The 24,802-nt window shown below is 48.5% G+C and overlaps 1 protein-coding gene across 7 annotated transcripts in view; it reads left to right on the plus strand.

Annotated features, from left to right (window-relative positions):
- LOC147105722 (voltage-dependent calcium channel subunit alpha-2/delta-1-like) overlaps positions 1–24,802 on the plus strand; it is an 856,467-nt gene that overhangs the window by 801,445 nt on the left and 30,220 nt on the right. For all 7 annotated transcript variants that reach the window (XM_086010352.1, XM_086010353.1, XM_086010355.1 and 4 more), the window contains 5 exons: positions 9,111–9,206; positions 16,803–16,870; positions 18,474–18,512; positions 21,117–21,188; positions 23,381–23,533. In XM_086010352.1, the coding sequence (XP_085866478.1) occupies positions 9,111–9,206; positions 16,803–16,870; positions 18,474–18,512; positions 21,117–21,188; positions 23,381–23,533 (428 nt within the window). The remainder of the gene's footprint in view (positions 1–9,110; positions 9,207–16,802; positions 16,871–18,473; positions 18,513–21,116; positions 21,189–23,380; positions 23,534–24,802) is intronic.

The raw sequence follows: 24,802 nt of genomic DNA on the forward strand, positions 1-24,802 counted from the left end.
GCCATTCGGCCCTTCGAGCCTGCTCCGCCATTCAATGAGATCATGGCTGATCATCCAATTCCAGTACCCTGTCCCTGCCTTCTCCCCATATCCCTTGATCCCTTTAGCCTCAAGAAATATATCCAACTCTTTCTTGAATATATTTAATGAACTGGCCTCCACCGCCCTCTGTGGCAGAGAATTCCACAGGTTCACCACTCTCTGGGTGAAGAAGTTCCTCCTCATTTCAGTCCTAAATGGCTTACCCCTTATCCTTAGACTATGACCCCTGGTTCTGGACTCCCCGGCCATCAGAAACATCCTTCCTGCATCTAGTCTGTCCAGACCAGACAGACAGCGGCAGACTCTTAACATTGGGGATAAAACGTGCCTGTGTGTATACTGGTGTCGTTCTGGCGTGGGCATCCGGAAGACGATGAATTAAGTTAATAGTAAAGCTGTATATGTTGACCATGTTTCCTACAGTGTTTCAGGCCTTCCCGAATTGTACATAAAGACATGCATTTATATAGCGCCTTTCACGACGTCCTAAAGCGCTTTACACGGTGGCATAGTGGTTAGCTGTGGTAAACCACGTTCACTATCGTATCACTGTTAGTAGTTAGCACTGTTCACCACTGTTCGTTATAACTGTATCACTGACCACTATTGTATCACGGTACGAGGTCGCCTCTTGCCACACTGCTATACCTGGGATGACCACTGCCGACTCCGCCTTGGCTCCACCCACCAGGCCAGGTATAAAGGTGAGTGACTGGCTGGTATTCCTCCTGCTTGGATCGGATCACCCACGAGAGTGGGCTGTTATTTAGTCAATAAAAACCTTTAGTCACCTTCGTAACTCTTCGCCTTTTATTGGAGGAATTGATAGGTATATCAATTTTATTGACTAAATTTAATGATGTCCGACAACGAGTCACAACCGGCGGAGGAGCCACCAGCGCAGCTCCCAGGAGCACAGCCACACCAGCCAGCTTGGCTGCGAGCCCTCAGACCGCCGTACCTGGACCTGAACCCACGAGCAGCAAACTCAGCCGCAGACTTTAAACACTGGCTGGTCTGCTTCGAATCATACCTGAGAGAATCCAGCGTCCCTCAGGCATCCAAACTAAGTGTCCTGCAGGCACAACTGAGCCCGAGAGTATACACTCTCATCGAGGATATGACTACCTACGAGACCGCCATCAACCTGCTGAAACAGAAGTACCGGACCCCGGTAAACTACATGTACGCTAGGCACCTCCTAAGATCACGGCCGCAACAGCCAGGAGAATCAGTAGCCGAATTCTCACAGGCGCTATATGCACTCGCCAGGAACTGTGACTTTAAATCGGTGTCGGCAGCCGAAAATACTGAAGATAATATCCGCGACGCATTCCTGAAAGGCCTACGGTCCGAGTACTCACGGCAAAGACTGCTGGAAGCTAAAGACCTCAGCATGGAAAAAGCTGAAGCCCTCGCTATCTCCCTGGAAGTGGCCCACCAAGATCAGGAAGCATTCACCAGGTACTGCTCGCGACCCTGGGACTCGGGCCCGACCCCTACCACAGCACCCTTCCCAGCGCCGCCCCCGGGACCTACCTCTGCGTCGGCGTCCCGGACCCGACCGGCCCCGCCACCCCCGGCACCGGCCCCGACATCGGGCATCCGCGATCGGGCCGCCGGCTGTTTTTTTTGTGGCCAGGAGGTCGCGCTGCCCAGCCAAGAACTCCATATGTAAAACCTGCCTGAAGAAAGGCCACTTCTCCAAGGCCTGCAGGAGCGGATCCTCAGAGGCCAGCAGTGCCGCATGCGAACTATGGGGGCGGCCATCTTCGTTTAGGGCAACTGAGGCCAGCATCCCCACACATGAGTCATGGGGGCGGCCATCTTTGTTTAGGGCAACTGAGGCCAGCATCCCCACACATGAGTCATGGGGGCGGCCATCTTTGATTAAGGCAACCGACCCCAATAGTGCCTCATGGGGCCCTACCTCGTGGGAGACGCCATTTTACTCACCACGCCCGACCGCCTCGCCCGCAGATGACAACGACTCGCTCAGCTACACACTAGCTTCCGTCACCCTGGACCAAGCCCGCCCGCACCATCTGTCCAAGTCAATGATGGACATCAAAGTGAACGGCCACGCCACGACCTGCCTGTTCGACAGCGGAAGCACGGAGAGCTTCATCCACCCAGACACGGTGAGCCACTACTCCCTCTCTGTCCTACCAACGCGCAGCCGAATCTCGATGGCATCGAGGTCCCACGCCACGGACATCAGCGGCTACTGTGTCGTGACCCTGTCGGTTAAGGGCACGGAGTATAAAAACTTTAAACTCCTCGTCCTCCCCCATCTCTGCGCTGCCGTCCTACTAGGGCTGGACTTCCAATCCCACCTCCAAAGCGTAACCCTAGCATACGGTGGACCCCTCCCCCCACTCACAGTCAACAACCAGCAAACGTTAAACCGCCCACCGCGTAACACCTGCAGCCTCTCCACCCTCAAGGTCCCGCCACCCTCTCTGTTTGCTAACCTTACCCCTGACTGCAAACCCGTCGCTACCAAAAGCAGGCGGTATAGCGCCGGGGACAGAGCCTTCATTAGCTCTGAGGTGCGGCGCCTCCTGAAAGAGGGCATTATCGAGGGGAGCAGCAGCCCCTGGCGTGCCCAGGTCGTAGTCGTAAAGACCGGCGATAAAAACCGCCTGGTCATCGACTACAGCCAGACCATAAACAGATATACCCAGCTGGACGCATACCCCCTCCCCCGCATATCTGACATGGTCAATCAGATTGCACAGTATAAAGTATTCTCGACCATCGACCTGAAGTCGGCCTACCACCAACTCCCTATCCACCCTGAGGACCGCCAGTATACCGCCTTCGAGGCGAATGGGCGCCTATACCACTTCCTTAGGGTCCCCTTCGGTGTCACTAATGGGGTCTCGGTCTTCCAAAGGGAGATGGACCAGATGGTTGACCAGAACGAACTGCAGGCTACATTCCCCTACCTAGATAACGTCACTATCTGCGGCCGCGACCAGCAGGAACATGACGCGAATCTGGAGAAATTCCTCCGTACGGCCCAACGGCTGAACCTCACCTACAATAAGGAGAAATGCGTGTTTAACACCACGCGCCTTGCCATCCTCGGCTGCGTAGTGGAGAACGGAATCATCGGCCCCGACCCAGAAAGAATGCGCCCCCTCATGGAGCTACCCCTCCCCCACTGCCCTAAAGCACTTAGGAGAACCCTGGGGCTTTTCGCCTACTATGCCCAATGGGTACCCAATTACGCGGACAAAGCCAGACCCCTCCTGAAAGCCACTTCCTTCCCCCTCACGGAGGAGGCGTGCGCGGCCTTCTCCCTCATTAAGGGAGACATAGCCAAGGCCACGATGCACGCAGTGGACGAGTCCATCCCCTTTCAGGTGGAGAGCGACGCATCCGACTTCGCCTTAGCCGCCACCCTAAACCAGGAGGGGAGGCCAGTGGCCTTCTTCTCAAGGACCCTACAGGGCCCCGAGATCCGACATTCGTCGGTCGAGAAAGAGGCCCAGGCGATCGTGGAGGCAGTACGGCGCTGGAGGCACTACCTGGCAGGCAAACGATTTACCCTCCTCACCGACCAGCGTTCGGTGGCTTTCATGTTTAATAACAAGCTGAAGGGCAAAATCAAGAATGACAAGATTTTGAGATGGAGAATCGAGCTCTCCACCTACGATTATGAGATCTTGTACCGGCCAGGCAAGCTGAACGAATCCCCTGATGCCCTTTCACGAATGACATGCGCCAGCGCGCATATCGATAGGCTTCAGACCCTCCACGACCAGCTCTGCCACCCCGGAGTCACCAGACTCTACCATTTCATTAAGGCCCGCAACCTGACCTACTCCATCGAGGAGGTCAGGACCATGACCAGGAACTGCCAGACCTGTGCGGAGTGCAAACCGCACTTCTATAGGCCGGACCGAGCAAGCCTGATCAAGGCCACCCGCCCCTTCGAGCGCCTGAGCATCGACTTTAAGGGGCCCCTCCCGTCCTCTGACCGTAATGTGTACTTCCTCAACATCGTTGATGAGTACTCCCGTTTCCCCTTTGCCTTCCCCTGCCCCGACATGACCAGTAGCACGGTCATTAAGTGCCTGAATGCCCTCTTCGCCTTGTTCGGGTTCCCGAACTATATACACAGCGACCGGGGCTCCTCCTTCATGAGCGAGGAACTCCGGCAATTCCTCCTAGAGAGAGGTATTGCAGCAAGCAGGACCACCAGCTACAACCCCAGAGGTAACGGTCAGGTGGAAAGAGAGAACGCGACGGTATGGAAGGCCGTCCTCTTAGCCTTAAAGTCTAAGGGCCTCCCAACCTCCCGCTGGCAAGAAGTCCTCCCGACAGCGCTGCACTCCATCCGGTCATTACTTTGCACGGCCACTAACACCACCCCCCATGAACGAATGTTCGTTTTCCCCAGGAAGTCGACTACGGGAACCACTCTACCAACCTGGCTGACCGCCCCGGGGCCGGTCTGGCTGCGGAAACACGTGAGGACCCATAAAACGGACCCCCTGGTCGAGAGGGTGAACCTCCTGCACGCCAACCCCCAGTACGCCTACGTGGCGTACCCAGACGGGCGGGAGGACACTGTCTCCCTACGAGACCTCGCACCCTCAGCCGATCCGGAAACACCGCCACCACCCCCCCCAACCTCAGTCCAGGTAGACGGCATGCCGGAACCCCACGAGCCCTCGCCGACCACGCAAACACCAGCATCAACCGGCACCAGCACCGGATAAGGCAACACCACCGCTGCGGCGATCGGAGAGGCTTACGAAGCCTCCGGACAGACTGACCTACCAGAATTGGTAGTACACTTCACCCCGCCGGACTTAATTCTAAACAAGGGGTGAATGTGGTAAACCACGTTCACTATCGTATCACTGTTAGTAGTTAGCACTGTTCACCACTGTTCGTTATAACTGTATCACTGACCACTATTGTATCACGGTACGAGGTCGCCTCTTGCCACACTGCTATACCTGGGATGACCACTGCCGACTCCGCCTTGGCTCCACCCACCAGGCCAGGTATAAAGGTGAGTGACTGGCTGGTATTCCTCCTGCTTGGATCGGATCACCCACGAGAGTGGGCTGTTATTTAGTCAATAAAAACCTTTAGTCACCTTCGTAACTCTTCGCCTTTTATTGGAGGAATTGATAGGTATATCATTAGCACTGTTGCCTCACAGCGCCAGGGACCCGGGTTCAAATCCGGCCTCGGGTAACTGTGTGGAGTTTGCACATTCTCCCCGTGTTTGCGTGGGTTTCCTCCGGGTGCTCCGGTTTCCTCCCACAGTCCAAAGATGCGCGGGTTAGGTTGATTGGCTATGATAAATTGACCCTTAGTGTTAGGGGGATTAAATACGTGGGGTTACGGGGATAGGGTGGGATATGTGTTGGTGCAGGGGTTACGGGGATCGGGTGGGATATGTGTCGGTGCAGGCTCGATGGGCCGAAATGGCCTCTATCTGCACTGTGGGGTTTCTGTGATTTCTGTGATTCTGTGAATTTTATAGGTTTCGATGAGATCCCCTCTCAATCTTCTAAACTCCAGTGAGTATAAGCCCAATTGACACAATCTCTCCTCATACGTCATTCTTGCCATCCCAGGTATCAGCCTGGTGAACCTTCGCTGCACTCCCTCCATGGCAAGAACGTCCTTCCTCAGGTAAGGTGACCAAAACTGCACACAATACTCAAGGTGCGGTCTCACCAAGGCCCTGTACAACTGTAGCAAGACATCCTTGTTCCTGTACTCGAACCCTCTTGCTACGAAGGCCAACATACCATTTGCCTTCTTAACCGCCTGCTGCACCTGCATGCTTACCTTCAGCGACTGGTGCACAATAACACCCAGGTCTCTTTGCACTTCCCCTTCTCTCAATCTATTGCCATTCAAATAATAATCTGCCTTCCTGTTTTTGCCACCAAAGTGGATAACCTCACATTTATCCACATTATAGTGCATTTGCCATGTTTCTGCCCAATCACCCAACCTGTCCAAATCGTACTGGAGTTTCACGACATCCTCCTCACAGCTTACCCTCCCACCCAGCTTTGTGTCGTCTGCAAATTTCCCTACAAATACTGATTTCTTTCAGTTCCTCCCTTTCATCAGACCCTATGTTCCCCGGCATCTCTGGGAGGTTATTTGTGTCCTCCTTTGTGAAGACAGAACCAAAGTATGTATTTAGTTGGTCTGCCATTTCCTTGTTTCCCATTATAAATTCCTCTGATTCTGACTGTAAGGGACCTACGCTTGACTTCACCAATCTTTTTCTCTTCACATAACTATAAAAGCTTTTACAGTCAGTTTTTATGTTCCCTGCAGGCTTACTCTCATATTCTATTTTCCCTTTCTTAATTAATCCCTTTGTCCTCCTTTGTTGACTCATAAACTGCTCCCAATCCTCAGGATTATTGCTTTTTCTGGCCAATTTATATGTCAACTCCTTGGATCTTATGCTATCCCTAATTTCCCTTGTTAGCCACGGTTGAGTCACCTTTTTTGTTTTATTTTTATGCCAAACTGGGATGAACAAATTCTGCAGCTCATCCATTTGGTGTTTTAATGTTTGCCATTGCCTATCCACCGTCAACCCTTTGAGTGACATTCCCCAATCAATCCTACCCAACTCGCTCCTCAGACCATCGTAGCTTCCTTTATTTAAATTGAGGACCCTTGTCTCTGAGTCAACTACTTCATTCTCCATCTTAATGAAGAATTCAATCATATTATGATCGCTCCGACCCAAGGGGCCTCGTACAACAAGATTGCTAATTAATCCTTTCTCGTTGCATAATACCCAGTCTAAGATGGCCTGATCTCTGGTTGGTTCCTCGACATATTGGTCCAGGAAACCATCCCGTAAACACTCCAGGAATTCCTCCTCCACAGTATTGTTACTAATTTGGTTGGCCCAATCTATATGTAGATTAAAGTCACCCATGATGACTGCTGTGCCCTTATTGCACGCTTCTTTAATTTCCCTTTTAATGCCATCCCCAACCTCCGCCTTACTGTTTGGAGGTCTATATACCACTCCCACTAATGTTTTTTTCCCCTTAGTATTTCTCAATTCTACCCATACAGATTCCACATCATCAGAGCTAATATCCTTCATTACAATTGTATTAATCCCTTCTTTAACCAGTAATGCTACCCCACCTCCCTTTCCTTTTTGCCTATCTTTCCTGAATATCAAATACCCCTGGATGTTGAGTTCCCAGTCTTGGCCATCCTTGAGCCATGTTTCCGTAATCCCAACCAAATCATATTCGTTTACCTCTATTTGCGCAGCCAATTCATCCACCTTATTGCAAATGCTCCTCGCATTAAGACACAAAGTCTTCAGGCTTGTTTTTTTAACGCTCTTAGACCTATTAGAATTATTATTTACTCAGCCATAGAAGAAATTGAGATGCTTTAATTAATCTTAGCGCTCCAATAGGGTACAAACCAGGCAAATATTTATTGCCAGCCTCATGGGCAATAAATGCAGGCCTTGCCAGCGATGCCCACATCCCGAGAATGAATAAGAAGAAAGATTGCTGTCCTTAATCACTGTCCACTAGCCGTGAATATATAGTACACATGTGAGCATTAGGTGAGCACAAGCTGAGGCTCAGTTGTGATACACTTTATGGTCAAATAACCGACTGATATTCATTGTCCAGGCTCACATATGTAGAATGGCCACTTGGCATTGGCACTGGAAGGCTCCTGACACCCACAGACCTGTACGCCAACAAAAGAGAACGCTTGCAGGAGCGGGGGCGACAAATTTGGGGAAAGAAAATTGAGTCGATTGTCCTCTGGGGCCTCCTGCACTGCACCCATGAGGAAAAGTGTCCTTGAATTTGCTGGCCTTGGCCATTCACTTGGCCCAGGCACATTCGTGGCACACTCCTGCCCCTGGCAGAGCCATGCAGGAAAGAGCAGGAAACAGGAGCTCAGATGCGCTAGCCTGAGAGGCCTGCAGAATCTTCAGTCTGCAGGTGCAAGCCCCGGTGCATGGCATATCCCTCTGCCTGGTCATTGAGTGGTCCAACAATGAGGAAAATACAGTGGGAGACTGGGTGTTGCCCCTACTGCCTCATTTAACTGGGCCTGTGTTTACTACAGGCGCAGGTCTAGTACTGCCCACCTGGGAAACCCCAGGGAATCCCGACAGTGCAGTGGCGGCAGTGACTCGGCATGACGGATCATCGCCTCTTTTTTCCTCTTGCGCGCCTGGGAGCTAAACCTCCCCCAGGCTCAGCAAAGAGGCAAATACACCCAAATAAAACCTGCAGGAGTCACGCTCAGAAGGTTGTCTCATGTCAATTTTGGTCATGGGTCCATGTGCCCGGAGTGGCGAGTGTATAAATCTGCTGACCACATGATTGATGAGGTGAGTGATACTTGGTGGGGTGTTTGGAGACAGCGACACCAAGTCTACCAGTCAGGGGAACGACTGCTGTTATTACTCTTGTTCTCCACCGAGCAAGCCTATTAAGTGAGCACAGCAATGACGTAATTCCAGGTAAGATCCGAGAGTTCCTTGTCGGACTGTCGTCTCATCCCGACATGGATTTAAATCCCAGATCTGAGCGCGTTAATGATTTTCTGTAGCTCTGATATTTTCCCAACAGCAGTTTTTGTTTTCACAGAATCACAGAAACCCCACAGTGCAGATAGAGGCCATTGCGGCCCATCAAGCCTGCACCGACACATATCCCACCCGATCCCCGTAACCCCACGTATTTAATCCCCCTAACACTAAGGGTCAATTTATCATAGCCAATCAACCTAACCCGCACATCTTTGGATTGTGGGAGGAAACCGGAACACCCGGAGGAAACCCACGCAAACACGGGGAGAATGTGCAAACACGGGGAAATATACTAGCCTGCCCCGCAATAGCTGCTGTTCCTGACATTTTACTGTTCAGTTTGCTTCTGGGAACTGAAATTGTATTTTATACTTGATGAAACACAGTGCTTGAAGAATAAAAATCCTGCTGTGCCACCACATGGCAGTGTGTCGTTATTGACAGAGGAATAGTCACTGTTTTTCCATTCTTATTACAGAAACCTGGGACGGAATACAGAGTAGTGCAGAGTCTGGCATTATGGTGAGCAGGGCCGTCGAAATTAGAATCGACGGCAAACTTCTGAAGCCTGCAGGTGGGTTGATCATTTCAATAGTTGCTTTACATTTTTCAATGCATGCTATCCCATTGTTTATATGTCAGTTGAAGTTTTCACAAGGGCCTGGGGGCAAGTATGGTAGCAGGTTTTGGAGGTCAAAACCACATGTGCTTAACTTTGTTCCTCTTTTACCTTAATAAGAAATAGGAGCAGGAGTAGGCCATTTGGCCCCTCGAGCCTGCTCCGCCATTCAATAAGATCATGGCTGATCTACCTCATCTCCACTTTCCTGCACTATCCCCATATCCCTTGGTTCCCTTAATATCCAAAACTCTATCGATCTCTATCTTGAATATACTCAACGACTGATCCTCCACAGCCCTCTGGGGTAGAGAATTCCAAAGATTCTCTACCCTCTGAGTGAAGAAATTTCTCCTCATCTCAGTCCTAAATGGCCGACCCCTTATTTCGAGTCTGTGACCCCCAGTTCTGGACTCCAGGGGAAACATCCTCTCTGCATCTACCCTGTCAAGCCCTGTAAGAATTTTGTATGTTTCGATGAGATCACCTCTCATTCTTCCAAACTCCAGAGAATATAGGCCTAGTCTACTCAATCTCTCCTCAGTATTCCCAGTGTGGTCTCACCAGGGCCTGATATAATGTTGCCTGGAACAGCCAGTTGGTCATCAGAGGCATTTCACAATGTAAACCGCACAGTGACAGCAAATGTTTACAGCAGCCAAAACCCATTGGACTCGGTTTTTCACTTGTCCCCCTGTGTCTGCTCGATAAGCTGTGCTCCCTGCAGCAGGACATCACTGACAGACACAGATACGTTCTAATGGCTAGCAGAGTGTTCGTCTGATTGTAGGACGTGTGTAAGCCCAACTAAGTAAAGCAGCTAAAACTAATGTAACAGCCTTCTGTTCGTAGAAAGATCAACCATTGTATTAAACTATTGAAGGGAGAATTCTGAAGTGTTGTATCCCTCCTGTGTCAACACGTTCCCCTCTGCAGTGTAAACTCATCACGCTGACAACCGCAAATTGCCCTTCTGCATCAACTACATTGCCCACTCTTCCCTGCTCTTGTGTGGCCTAGCAATCCCTACGACTACTCTGTGTGTGACAGATTCAGTTGGGGAAATTGATATCATGTTGAAAGTATTATTTTGTTTTTAAATGATTGGTCTGAAGGATCGGCTGCTTGAGACGTCATGATGCACTGGATCCTTAGACTGTGTTTTCTTGCACAAATGCACTAAACTCTGCCACAACAGGAACAGATTTCCAGGTGCTACAAGTTTACTGTGTAGCGTAAAGAAACAGGCACAGGAAGCTGCTCTCGTATGGCAATTTTAGGAGCACTTAGGAGCCCTCCTGTGCCTCAAGAGATACAGTATTAATGTGAAATTTGTAACCCAGTAGATTGGAATTCTGTGCACTGATGAGCGGAGAGTGGTTTTGGAAATGGGAGGTCATTTGATTCATTGGAATTCCGTACAATGGAGGAAACGAGAGATGTTCTGGGACAGTGGAAATCTGTACAGTGGGTTTGAAAGGGAAATAGATTGGTATACTAGAATTCCTGACCCGAGCCGTTCATTTCTTTTTCTCCTTATGTGGCTCGTGTCAAATGTTTTGTCAAATGTTTTGTCTTATAATACTCCTGTGCAGCGCCTTGGGATGTTTTACTACATTAAAGGCGCTATATAAATACAAGTTGTTGTTGTTGTTCTAAAGCGTTATATTGGAATCTTGTGTTTGGATTAGGGTCAGGGATGCGCTTATCTGGAGTTTCCTGTACTATTCATTACCAGTTAATCATTAATAACTTTTGCTAGCATTTAATTAAAATGATAGCCGATCTTTCCTTTTTAGCGGCAGAATAATGAATGAACTATAAATGATGTCTGCAGCGATTGTCACAAACTTTTAATTCATCCCCTTGTGTCTGCTCAATACACTCTGCTCCCGGCAGCAGTACATCACCGACAGATACATTCCAATGGATGGACAGCACCCAAATGAAGGCCTCAGCACAGTAACTAGTGGTGTTCCACAGGGGTCAGTGCTGAGTCCCCAACTCTTTACAATCTATATTAACGATTTGGAGGAGGGGATCGAGTGTAACATATCAAAGTTTGCAGATGATACTAAGATGGGAGGGAAAGTAGTGAGTGAGGAGGACATAAAAAACCTGCAAGGGGACATAGACAGGCTAAGTAAGTGGGCAGAGATTTGGCAGATGGAATACAACACTGGAAAGTGTGAGGTTATGCACTTTGGCAGGAAAAATCGTAGAGCAAGTTATTATCTTAATGGCAAGAAACTGGAAAGTACTGAAGTACAAAGGGATCTGGGGGTCCTGGTGCACGAAACTCAAAAGGTTAGTATGCAGGTGCAGCAAGTGATTAAGAAGGCCAATGGAATGTTGGCTTTCATTGCTAGGGGGATAGAATATAAAAATAGGGAGGTATTGCTTCAGTTGTACAAGGTATTGGTGAGACCGCACCTGGAATACTGCGTACAGTTTTGGTGTCCATACTTAAGAAAGGACATACTTGCTCTCGAGTCAGTACAAAGAAGGTTCACTCGGTTAATCCCGGGGATGAGGGGATGGACATATGAGGAGAGGTTGAGTAGATTGGGACTCTACTCATTGGAGTTCAGAAGAATGAGAGGCGATCTTATTGAAACATATAAGATTGTGAAGGGGTTGGATCGGGTGGATGCGGGGAGGATGTTCCCGATGATGGGTGAAACTAGAACTAGGGGGCATAGTCTTAGAATAAGGGGCTGCTCTTTCAAAACTGAGATGAGGAGGAACTACTTCACTCAGAGGGTGGTAGGTCCATGGAATATGCTGCCCCAAAAAGCTGTAGAAGCTACATCATTACATAAATTTAAAACAGAAATAGACAGTTTCCTAGAAGTAAAGGGAATAAAGGGTTATGGGGAGCGGGCAGGAATTTGGACATGAGTCTAGGTTCGGATCGGTCACGGCCCTGTGGGTAGCGGAGCGGGCCCAGGGGCCGTGTAGCCTGATCCTGCTCCTATTTCGTGTGTCTAATTCTGTTAGGTTCAGGAGATGGTTCTGTGATAGTGGATTGGCGGTTAGGATCAGATCAGCCATGATCTTATTGAATGGCGGAGCAGGCTCGAGGGGCCGATTGGCCGACTCCTGCTCCTATTTCTTATGTTCTTATGTTCATCTGACTGTAGGCAGGGGGCAGACACAACTTGGAAAAACAGGAACGAATTCAACGGCCTTCCTCTTATGGAGGGATCAGCTGTTGTGTTGAACTATTCAAAGGAGAATTGCAGTGAATTATGGAAGCAGTCTAGGGGTAGAATGGATTGCGAGCACCTGCCACATCACAAGTAGTGACATTTCTCGTATTCTATCTTATTCTTTTCCTGAGACAGCAACTCATGCCGCGGTATAGTTCCACAGGCAGTGGCAGGAGTGCTTTATCTCAGTCAAGTGGCCATTCTTTATCTATAAGCTTGGGGACTGAGTGCCATTTGGTCATTCATCTTATTGCTGTTTGTGGGATCTTGCTGTCTGCAAAGTGGCTGTCATGTTTGCTTACAAAACAAGACTCACTGAACTTCAAAGTAAATCCATGACACATTTTGAGTCGCTGTATTAAAGCAAGCCTTTTTGCTTCTCGGTGATCATCACAGCCAAGCTAAACGTTGTCTTCGGTAACCATCCTCATGCGAAACATCCAGCAGGGTGCTACTGGATAATGATGAGAACCTTCCATGCTAAGGACATTAAGGCCAATTACAGAGCCCCCACCATCAAAACAACTGAAATCAGTGCAGTAGAGACTTAGGATAAAACCTAAGACCATCCTGAGCACTCGGAACACACCACAACTGTTGAAGATGGGGCAGTATGATTTTTTTTTTAAGATTTACATTAGAGCAGGAGAAAGCAATTTTCCCCATTGAAACTGTTGTGCCATTTTGCTAGCCATGGCACATCTATCTGTTCAATCTTATATTCCTACCTTCTCTCCATTTCCCCTAATTGCCATTATCTTTGAATGTCCTGGCCAATATTTATCCTTCAGCCAACATCACTAAAACAGATCATCTAGTCATTTATCTCATTGCTGTTTGTGGGATCTTGCTGTACATAAATTGGCTGCCAGGTTTTCATTGTTGGTCTATAGATTCACATACGAACATTGTATCCCACCCTATTATAGTCACATACTCTCTCAAACCTTGACAAATTATCCTTTTTGCGTCAGAAACCTTTGCTTGTGAACTTTTATTTCTCCCCTTCTAACCTCATTATGACCCACACATTGTGTGTGCATTACTGCTGTACTGTCGGAATCGATTTACGATATTTAAAAAAAACTCTTAATGGATGTCACTTGAACCTGAGATAAATATAGGCAAGAAAATTAAGCTTGAAAATTATGCAATGTTGCCAAGCTGATTTTATTCATTCATAGAAAGAGGTAAAGCCCATCACTATCTTGCAGTTTGTTTACAGGAATCTGAAAACATGCACATTCCAAACTCTTTTTGCTTCTGTGAGCAACTTGAACAGTTTGCATGCAGATTGGCATCTAGCTCAGTGATGGCCTCTTCAAAACTACGAGGATGAGTTACTCCCAGCTTATTGTGAGCTTGTAGCATTACCACCGAGTGTCCCTTACTTACCGTACATAATTCCCTTTAACATAACGATGTATATATGCGGTTTGTCTGTGCGGGGCTTTCCCCCTTTGGGAGCGCGGGCGAACGCGATGACGCGGGCAAACACGATGACGTCACGTCGCACATCACGTGACCGCCCCAAGCGCAGGCAAACGTGATGACATCACGCCGCACATCACGTAACCGCCCCAAGCGCGGGAAAACGCAATGACATCATGACGCAATCCCCGGGACTGACTAGTCAGTCCTCGTGGTGTCTCTGTCTGCTTAAGACCTACTTAATGGCTCTCCTGTACCGATCTCAGCCAGCTGTTGGAATTCGATTATTCTTGCATTAAAGAACTATTTGATTGTTCTCCTGGAGTCGACCTCGATTATTTGATAGGCATTCGTCCAACACCTACAATTGGTGAACCCGAATACCTACAATTGGTGACCAACGACGTGAGGACGGGAACTCATCAATACCTATATTGGTGACCCCGTTTTTCGTGAACGTTTTTCACGCAGGCAGCGCAGCCGGACCCCGATTTTTCGTGAACGTTTTTCACGAAAGAAGTGCGCATGGAAGCTACAGCCGTTTCGCTCAGCTACCGCAACACTGGGAGCAACAATCGCCCTTGTGCTTTATTCTGGTAGAAGCCCCGTTCGCCCTGTGCAACATCGATACGGCGCAGACCATGTACCTGGATACGGTCTCCATTTTCGACAGCTCTACCAAATTTCAGAGCGTCAGCCTCTTCGACAACCCCACGGCGGAACAGCAAGTATAACACCCTCACAGCGCGGGTGCAGCACGTTTTCGGGCTCACAGGATCGGAGCGCGCCCCGGCGGCAAGGCCACGAGGACTCAGTCCTCGCAAACCACCCCTCGCAACCCACGAGGCCTCACCCCTCGCAACCCACGAGGACTCGCCCCTCGCAATCCATGAGGATTCGCTCCTCGCAACCCACGAGGACCCACCCCTCGCAAACCATGAGGATTCCTCCCTTGCAAACCACGAGGATTCCTCCCTCATGAACCACGAGGACCCATCCCTCGCAAACCACGAAGTTTCACCCCTCACAAACCACGAGGACCCATCCCCCGCCAACGCTGCACTAACCCGTCAGCCTGCTGGTCTGTTTCTTCTACCACGCTTTTCGGCGCAAAGGCGAAGCGTTGCCGCCCTCCCGGCAGTTTTCCCCTAAATCAACAACAACTAGAAGCGTTGCCGCCCTCCCGGCAGTTTTCCCCCTAAATCAACAACAACTAGAAGCGTTGCCGCCCACCCGGCAGTTTTCCCCCTAAATCAACAACAACTAGAAGGGTTGCCGCCCTCCTGGCAGTTTTCCCCCTAAATCAACAACAACTAGAAGCGTTGCCGCTCTCCCGGCAGTTTTCCCCCTAAATCAACAACAACTAGAAGCGTTGCCGCCCTCTCTACAGTTTTCCCCTCAACAAAAGCAAACATCTACTGACGCTGCGACCATCGAGGACGGGTCCAACGGGCATCCCGCGGCCGCGATCCGCCACGCGAAAATTGCTGCCATCACCGATCACTGATCAACGCAGCAACGGTTCACTCTCTTCTGTGTTACCGTAGTAGCACTATGGCACGCACCGTTCCGTGCGTTCCCGACTGCCGAAAAGTTCGCTCGCCTGTCGGCGAGTTCACCGACCTGCCAAGACCAACGTTTATTTCCTCCTGGATCGCCTGTTCGGCGTTCCTGCAGATTTCGTCAGACTGGGGACCTTCTTCCAACAATGACAGCGCCATGGTCCGCTTCTGCCCAACCTGCCAGTCACTATGACGCGGCCAGCTGTTTCGCCCCGGCGCCCGCTTCGAACCACGGGCTGCAGAGGTCACACGCTTCCACGGTCCTTCACAGGGCTGAATACGTTTTATTCACCCTTACACACATCGGGATCCGCTCAAGACCCCATCTACCGGACCGCATATTTGGACCTCACCCGCCAAGTCGAGACAGCACAACCGCCGAGACCACTGACCACCCATCGTCGTTACGACCGCCCGCCAGACCGTCGGCCACCCAACAGTCTCCGTCTCGAGACTACAGGAGTCGTTCAGACAGGCTCGTCAGACCATCTCATCATTTGACGTTGTCCGTTAAAGCGAATTCTGGGGGGGCGCATGTAGCGGTACCACCGAGTGTCCCTTACTTACCGTACATAATTCCCTTTAACGTAACGATGTATATATGCGGTTTGCCTGTGCGGGGCGTTCCCCCTTTGGGAGCACGGGCGAACGCGATGACGCGGGTAAACGCGATGATGCGGGCAAACGCGATGATGTCACGTCGCACATCACGTGACCGCCCCAAGCACGGGCAAACGCGATGACGTCAGCCGCACATCACATGACCGCCCCAAGCGCGGGAAAACGCGATGACGTCATGACGCAATCCCCGGGACTGACTAGTCAGTCCTCGTGGCGTCTCCGTCTGGTTATGACCTACTTAATGGCTCTCCTGTACCGATCTCAGCCAGCTGTTGGAATTCGATTATTCTTGCATTAAAGAACTATTTGATTGTTCTCCTGGAGTCGACCTCGATTATTTGATAGGCATTTGTCCAACACCTACAATTGGTGAACCCAAATACCTACAAGCTGCTAATTTTTGTGGTAACTTCAGAAAATCTATCCCAAATAAAAAATACAGACCGCATTCTTGTGGTTGTGGTTTCACACCGATGATTCACTATTCAATAAATTTCCAATTTCAGCCAGTTAGGCTCACAAGAAGGGATGAACACTGGAAGGACTGTTTTCACCTCACTTTGAACAGACAGTAGCAGAGTGATGTTGACAGATTGATGGTTCCGTGCCTTGTCTGAAGAACGATACATGGCATAATGGGGAGTGAGGAAAAAATAAATTAAATAGAGAGAGATAAAAAGCAAAACACAAACACACTGATGGGTGTATTTCTGTTTGGGTTGCAGTTGTTGGAATAAAGCTTGATGTAAATGCCTGGATGGAAAACTTCACAAAAGTAGCAAGTAAGAGCAAGGTAAGAACATGAAACTATCGACGTGACTATTCCAACACAATCCTGGCTGGCCTCCCACATTCTGCCCTACGTAAACTTGAGGTCATCCAAAATTCTGCTGCCCGTGTTCTAACTCTTACCAAGTCCCGTTCACCCATCACCCCTATGCTCGCTGACCTACATTGACTCCCGGTTAAGCAACGCCTTGATTTTAAAATTCTCAGCTTTGTTTTCAAATCCTTCCATGGCCTCGCCCCTCCCTATCTCTGTAATCTCCTTCAGCCCCACAACCCCCTGAGATATCTGCGCTCCTCTAATTCTGCCCTCTTGAGTATCCCAGATTTTAATCGCTCAACCATTGGTGGCCGTGCCTTTAGCTGCCTAGGCCCTAAGCTCTGGAATTCCCTCCCTAAACTCTGTGTCTTTACCTCTCTTCCCTCCTTTAAGATGCTCCTTAAAACCTACCTCTTTGACGAAGCTTTTGGTCACCTGCCCTGATTTCTCCTTATTTGGCTCGGTGTCAAATTTTTTGTCTTATAATACCCCTGTGAAGCGCCTTGTGTCATTAAAGGCGCTACATAAATACAAGTTGTTGTTGTTGTTAACTTGCAGAGGTAGTTTGTAGATTGTGGGTGCAGGTAGTTCATGGTTGTCTTAATTTTAAAGTTTTTCGGAAGCAATAAACATAAATATTATTACAATCGAACATACTTTGGACAATCTGTCGACACGCCCATACTGACATTTTTTATAGAACAGTTCTAATTGTCATACGCTTGACTTCAGTTCCAATTTCACCTTACTATTTCCCAAACCAGATATTTAAGCCGTGAAATTCCTCAGGCTGGAGAGGCTTGAATGATCAATTTCCACTCGGGAAGTTGGAATGTGGGGTAGAACCTGGTTAGACTGGGATTCCACACCATTTGTAACGGCATTTTAAATTCTAGCATGGGGGCTGTTCTGCCTATGTTTAGGGGCAAGTCTGGGGGAGTTTCCAGGCTTCTCTGGGAAATTCTGCCCTTTATGTATTTAAAAGGCCTCAGCAGAACTCACATCAGCTGAGGGCTGGTGTGAGTCTCTTTGAGGCCTTCTGAAAGCCCCTAGCCTTCTCTAGAATAAGGATAGATCACCCTTGCATTATGATTTTGGACAGAGTCTCTGGTTAGGGGCTAGGGCGAGCAGTGGTTTTCTTCCACTGCACATGCGCTGACTGAATGAACCCTTAGAAATTACAGGGCCTTACTTTATTGTGGTCTTGCAATCAAGATGAAACTTCTCCAACTCACTCAAGCTGCAGCACTTAACTCATTCTCCTTCCTCCTTTCTCCAAAAAATGCTCCCTTTTCAAATACACTGCTCAATCCCTTTATCTTTCACTCTCCCTGCACCCAACAAAACAACACTATTCCTCCCTACCCCCCCCCCCACCCCGCCTACTGAAGTGCTGGTCTCTGTCCATCTTCATTGAAACCCGACTCACTCTATCCCCACTGAAACCCCCTGCATCATCTCCCAAAGGTCCAAATATCAAATTAACAGCAGTTGGCAAATATGGCTTATGTGTCTTAATTTTAAATTGCAAGGACTTTTCTAATGTACTAATCACATGCTTTTGTTGTAGTGTTATGGAGGGATCTGTGACTGCACAAAGAATAGCAAGGTAAGACCGAGCTCACCTTTAGCGCACCTGTGTTGTTAGATCAGAAGTAGACAAATTTAACTTTTCTTTGTCAACATGCGGGTTCTCCAGTGGAGGGTTTAGTTCTCCAGTGGAGGGTTTAGTTCTCCAGTGGAGGGTTTAGTTCTCCAGTGGAGGGTTTAGTTCTCCAGTGGAGGGTTTAGTTCTCCAGTGGAGGGTTTAGTTCTCCAGTGGAGGGTTTAGTTCTCCAGTGGAGGGTTTAGTTCTCCAGTGGAGGGTTTAGTTCTCCAGTGGAGGGTTTAGTTCTCCAGTGGAGGGTTTAGCTTTCCAGCGGAGGGTTTAGCTTTCCAGCGGAGGGTTTAGCTTTCCAGTGGAGGGTTTTGTTCTCCAGCGGAGGGTTTTGTTCTCCAGCGGAGGGTTTTGTTCTCCAGCGGAGGGTTTTGTTCTCCAGCGGAGGGTTTTGTTCTCCAGCGGAGGGTTTTGTTCTCCAGCGGAGGGTTTTGTTCTCCAGCGGAGGGTTTTGTTCTCCAGCGGAGGGTTTAGTTCTCCAGCGGAGGGTTTAGTTCTCCAGCGGAGGGTTTAGTTCTCAAGCGGAGGGTTTAGTTCTCCAGCGGAGGGTTTCGTTTTCCAGTGGAGGGTTTAGCTTTCCAATGGAGGGTTTAGCTTTCCAATGGAGGGTTTAGCTTTCCAGTGGAGGGTTTAGTTTTCCAGCGGAGTGTTCAGGCCTCCAGTGGAGGGTTTAGTTTTCCAGTGGAGGGTTCAGGTCTCCAATGGAGGGTTCCGGTCTCCAATGGAGGGTTCAGGTCTCCAGTGGAGGGTTTAGTTTTCCAGTGGAGGGCTTAGTTTTCCAGTGGAGGGTTCAGGTCTCCAATGGAGGGTTCAGGTCTCCAATGGAGGGTTCAGGTCTCCAATGGAGGGTTCAGGTCTCCAGTGGAGGGTTCAGGTCTCCAGTGGAGGGTTTAATTTTCCAGTGGAGGGTTCAGGTCTCCAGTGGAGGGTTCAGGTCTCCAGTGGAGGGTTCAGGTCTCCAGTGGAGGGTTCAGGTCTCCAGTGGAGGGTTCAGGTCTCCAGTGGAGGGTTCAGGTCTCCAGTGGAGGGTTCAGGTCTCCAGTGGAGGGTTCAGGTTTCCAGCGGAGTGTTCAGGTCTCCAATGGAGGGTTCAGGTCTCCAGTGGAGGGTTTAATTTTCCAGTGGAGGGTTTAGTTTTCCAGCGGAGTGTTCAGGTCTCCAGTGGAGGGTTTAGTTTTCCAGTGGAGGGTTCAGGTCTCCAGTGGAGGGTTCAGGTCTCCAGTGGAGGGTTCAGGTCTCCAGTGGAGGGTTCAGGTCTCCAGTGGAGGGTTCAGGTCCCCAGTGGAGGGTTCAGGTCCCCAGTGGAGGGTTCAGGTCTCCAGTGGAGGGTTCAGGTCTCCAGTGGAGGGTTCAGGTCTCCAGTGGAGGGTTCAGGTCTCCAGTGGAGGGTTCAGGTCTCCAGTGGAGGGTTCAGGTCTCCAGTGGAGGGTTCAGGTCTCCAGTGGAGGGTTCAGGTCTCCAGGGTTTGAGAGCAGGTTGTTCCCTGGCAAATCTGTGGTGTAAACGTGCCCACAATTTACCTTTCCCTCTCGAGAGCTACATTTTAATATGAACAAGTTTCAATCCTTGTTTCAGAAAGTAAAATAAATTAATCCCAGCTGTTGTTTTCCTGGAGAAGTTAAAGAAATACTGTCCGTGGTAGTCAGGCATTTAGCATTTGTAAAGTAAGTAGTGCTGACAGGCTGTTAATGGTGGCATGCCCAACCTAGTGGTAAAGCATAGAGCAGAATCATTTTAATAAAGTCAGGAATAGCTTTGATTTGACAAGCATGCACAGGCAATAAAAGTTTCAGGAGCTGTGCCAAAGGCAGCTTTGAGTTAATCCTGAATCCATTCCGGCCTGATTGGAAAACCAGAAATGGAGACTATTCCGCACCACACGTCTGACTTACATATGAGTAAATTTTGTGAGCTTCATTCAAGAGGAGCATGGATCAAGGAACTGACCCAAATGTCAGTGTGCCTGATTTGTGGCATTCATTTTCCGATTAATTTTAATAACTGGAAAATTGTGAACGTCGTGAATTGAACGCACTGAAGCTCATGCCCGATTCTCACAGAATTTACCCAACAATAATGCCTATTAATATTCCTGTCAGTGCATCAGAAATTGTTTCGCTATGTACATTTTGAATATGAAACTCGTAAACTTCATTTGAGTTTTGTAGTTTCATCATTGTTATACATGTCAGCACATGAACTTTGGTAAGCATAAACTTGTAATAGAATTTGTTGATTAATTATAATTATGAAAGAGAAAAAAATCTTTCCTCATTTGGATTAGACTTTTTACTGCGCTGGATAACGGATAAAATATTCGCTTGAGATTAATGCCAAATGAAACCATTTGGACAATCTCAGCCCAGTGAGTGTGAGTCCGCAGTGCAAATTTCATTACAGCTACTGACTCTGACTGTTGTGCAGTAACTGGGAGGGCCATAAGTGAAGTACAGAAATTAGCCTTAAAAAAAACTGTCCGAATCCAAAAAGTTGCATAAGTGCATGTTTGTGCAGTTCAAATTGTATTAGTCACTTTTGCTGGTGTTTTCTCTGCAGCACTTTGACTGTGTTATATTGGATGATGGTGGATTCCTGCTCATGTCAAACCAGGATGATTATATTGGAAAGGTAAATTCCCTTCTGCCCCTCGGCCTTGATCGATTTTAACCCTTCGAGTTATTCCATCTCTGCATTATGTTAAAGATGATGAACATGTTTCCTCCACACATTTACAGGCATGTTTTCTGAAGTAATAATATTGATTTTGTTCAGGACAAACATTGGCAATAATCTTAAAGTCAGAGAAGAATAGGCGACACAGTGGGCTTGCACATTGTCCTTACACCTCTGGGATCTGGGTTTGAATTCATCCCAGACTATAGTCTACAGCACAAAACCAGTCCTTGTTCAACACTAATTGGCAGTAAATTAGCAATATTATGAGAGACTACAGGTATGGTTAATGTGGAAAATGGACAACTCTCTCTGGTATAGTAGGGGCTGCTCTCCTGAGATTCAGGAGAGATAGGAACCATTACATCAGTCCAATGTAATAGCTAACCGATTAGTGCTGGATGCTGAGACTGGATGCAATCAGTAGAAAAGTGGTCAATTCCTCAACACTGATAGCTCCTGCCTTACACACAATTAACAAAAAGGAAACAATACTGTAACAAAGTTTCTTTGGTCAACACAGGCTTCCTGATCGGTTGATCAAGCGCTCAGTGTCTGGCCTGCCCGTCACGCGGGTGCGAAAATCCAGGTTAATTTTGGCAGCTTACAAGATCGAGGGAAGGAAAACCTTCTTTAAAAAATACTCCTTCTGTCAGTTGATCACGGAGAAGCTGATAACATGTGGAGACTTCTGCGAATGCCGTGCCCAGCCCTGCAGCATGAGTGCGCAGAAGTTAGACGTCCCTCCGCCCAGATTAAAATGTTTTGCCAACCCCTCCTCCTGAAAAATGTTGGGGAGGATTTTCACGTCGAGCAGGGGGTTGTGCGCAACAATCGTACCGCCAGCCTGAGGTAAATGACTGGGAGGGACGATCGATTTTGATGATCCGAGCCACATTTAAATCAAACCGGAGAACTGCCAGTGCTGAATGACCGTTGCTGACAGGCAGCTCACCAATCGGGGGTGGTAAATCTGGCAGGTCCACCTCAGAGCCGAGCTGGCAAAGGCTATAAGAAGCGGGGGGGGGACTGGTGATAGTAGGAGGGTGGGAGGATAGTGCCACAGAGGAACCGGCAGCTGGTAGGTCGATTTTTGTGGGGCCAGGAAGAATATTCGTGCTCTTCCTGGCCCAACAGAAACCGGTAAAAAGAAAACTAACCATCACATTTTCCGAGCAGCCTCCAGCGATCCCTTTAAGGGCCGCTGGTTTGGCTGCTTTACATTCAGCTCCACTGAGTGGGGCACTCACTGCGGAAGCTCAAAATTTCATTGGGGTCCTAAATCCATGGTAGGATTTAAACCCTACTTGCCTGGCGAAGACCGGGTGGGTGGGCAGTTATAATTGCCCAGGTTACTCACTTGCTCGTAAGCCGCCAGGATCCCAGGGTCCGGGATATTAACCCACTGTCCAGGGCAGGCAGCAAGGATACCCGCACACAGTCAACGGGGTCCTTCGCTACTATGCATATCGGGTCCCGATGACATCATTTTAACTGAGGCACCACAGGTTTCCCACCAGATGAAGCCCAGTCAGGACTTGCCAGCAAGATGAAGTGGCCAGCGTGCTCTTCTGGGACCCACAAGTCAAGCTTAGACCCTCCTCTTCTCAAATACCAGAATCCCACAAGATGCCCCCGGAACCCAATCCCGCTGCCTACGTTGTGTTCACCTGCCCAAAACTTGTCCCGAGTTAAAATTGGGACCCTGGTCTGATTGACCCTCTGAAGTGCTCGATTCAAGGTAGAGTTGGCCGGCGGGGTTACTTTCAAAGTGCAGTCACTGTGACCTTGTAGGCAAACACAGCACCCAGTTTGTGCTGTTATGAATTTTTTATGGAGTTTCCTTGGAAGCCATTTCAAAGCAATATTTTGTAGTGTTTATGGCGCGTGTGTTGATCTGTATCTATCAATTACATCGATCATTTGTGCAAAATAATTGATGTCTGACTTGCACATCAGGAATTTCCTCGAGGCTTCTCCCGACCGCTCGACACAACTTTGGAAAGCCCACTTAGGCGGTTTATCCGGGGTTTCCAACACATTTATGGCAGCCGATCAGGAGAACTCCTGAGGAAATTCCTGGCGGTAGACGCTGGCATGAGCTGTAGGTCGAACAGTTATGCCAATTCCCATTGTTGCCATTTCAGATTGGCAAGTTCTTCGGTGAGATTGACCCAAGTCTGATGAGACGCCTTCTGAACACCTCGCTATACGCCTTTAACAAATCCTATGATTTCCAGTCTGTGTGTGATCCAGAAAGTGAGACAAAAGCAGCAGCTGGGCTTCGCTCGGTCTACGTTGTAAGTGAATTAAAGTTATTGATATCAGTTACAATGTAGCCTCACTTCTAAGACGATGCCTGCATATGGTCGGAGAATTGCAAACTGGAACAGATTTAATTTAATTTCACATCACTGGAGACACAGACATACATGTTTTCTTTAGCTTACAGAATTTTACGTACAAGGAGATTATTCTCAAATTTGCATTTCATTTAAGAAACTTAATATGTTTTATTGACATTGTAATGAGAAATAGTTGAAGACTGCAGACTTTCTTACTATATGTCACTAAGCACAGCGTGCCCCATCAAAATGTAATTGTGGACTTCCGTATGGTGCAGTGTTGCCTTCTGTCAGGAGCTTACCAAACCCCATCAGTCCCAGCTCCTAGATTCGCATGTCCAGAGGTGAGATGAGAGTGACTGCCCTTGACATTAAAGCGGTATTTGAGCGAGTGTGACACCAAAGAGTCCTCGTCAAACTGAAGCCAATGGCGATTGGGGGGAAGCTCTCCAGTGGCTGGATTCATACCTGCGACAAAGGAAGGTGGTTGTGGTCGTTGGAGGCCAATCATCTCTGCCCCATGACGTCGCTGCACAAGTTCCTCAGGGGAGTGCCCGAGGCCCTATAACTATCTTCAGCTGCTTCATCAATGACCTTCCCTCCATCATAAGTTCAGAAGTGGGGCTGTTCTCTGATGATTGCACAGTGTTCAGCTCCATTTGCAATTTCTCAGATAGAACAAAGCAGTCCACTTGATCAGCACTCCCGCTGTAGATAGTCCCTCCTCTCAGCCCCAACCCCTCCAAACATTGAGGGGGAAACTATTTTTGAATGAACAGAGGTTCAGCCCTAGACAAAGTTACGTGTTATTTTCATTGCAATATATGCGTGATTGCAGTGTCATATGTGAGTGATGTAGCAATGCTTTTGTGAGGCAGTAATGCTTTTTAATGAACTTTAAAAAATAGTAATAGGAGTTGCTTCAATCTCTGGGTGTGAACACACTTCAAGGTCTTTTTAAGCATAGGGGATCTTGAATTGATTTCAATTGCCTTGTTCATCCCTAAACAGTACAGACTGAATGAGAATGCCCTGTAAATACTTAACAGTAGAGTCCTGCGAACAAAAAAGAAACTAAATGACAGAGGGAGCATTGTTGTCCTGCCAAGTATTATCCCCATTCACCCAGAATCATAGTTATCAGTTAATATATATTAGTTCACTAGTTCTATCTGAAGAGAGTGTTCCCAGCCAGCTCTTCACCCCACCCCCCTCCCCATTTTA

Source organism: Somniosus microcephalus, chromosome 17 (genome assembly GCF_052327205.1).
Source record: "Somniosus microcephalus isolate GS21.2 chromosome 17, FLI_Smic_1.0, whole genome shotgun sequence".
In the NCBI taxonomy this organism is placed as follows: Eukaryota; Metazoa; Chordata; class Chondrichthyes; order Squaliformes; family Somniosidae; genus Somniosus; species Somniosus microcephalus.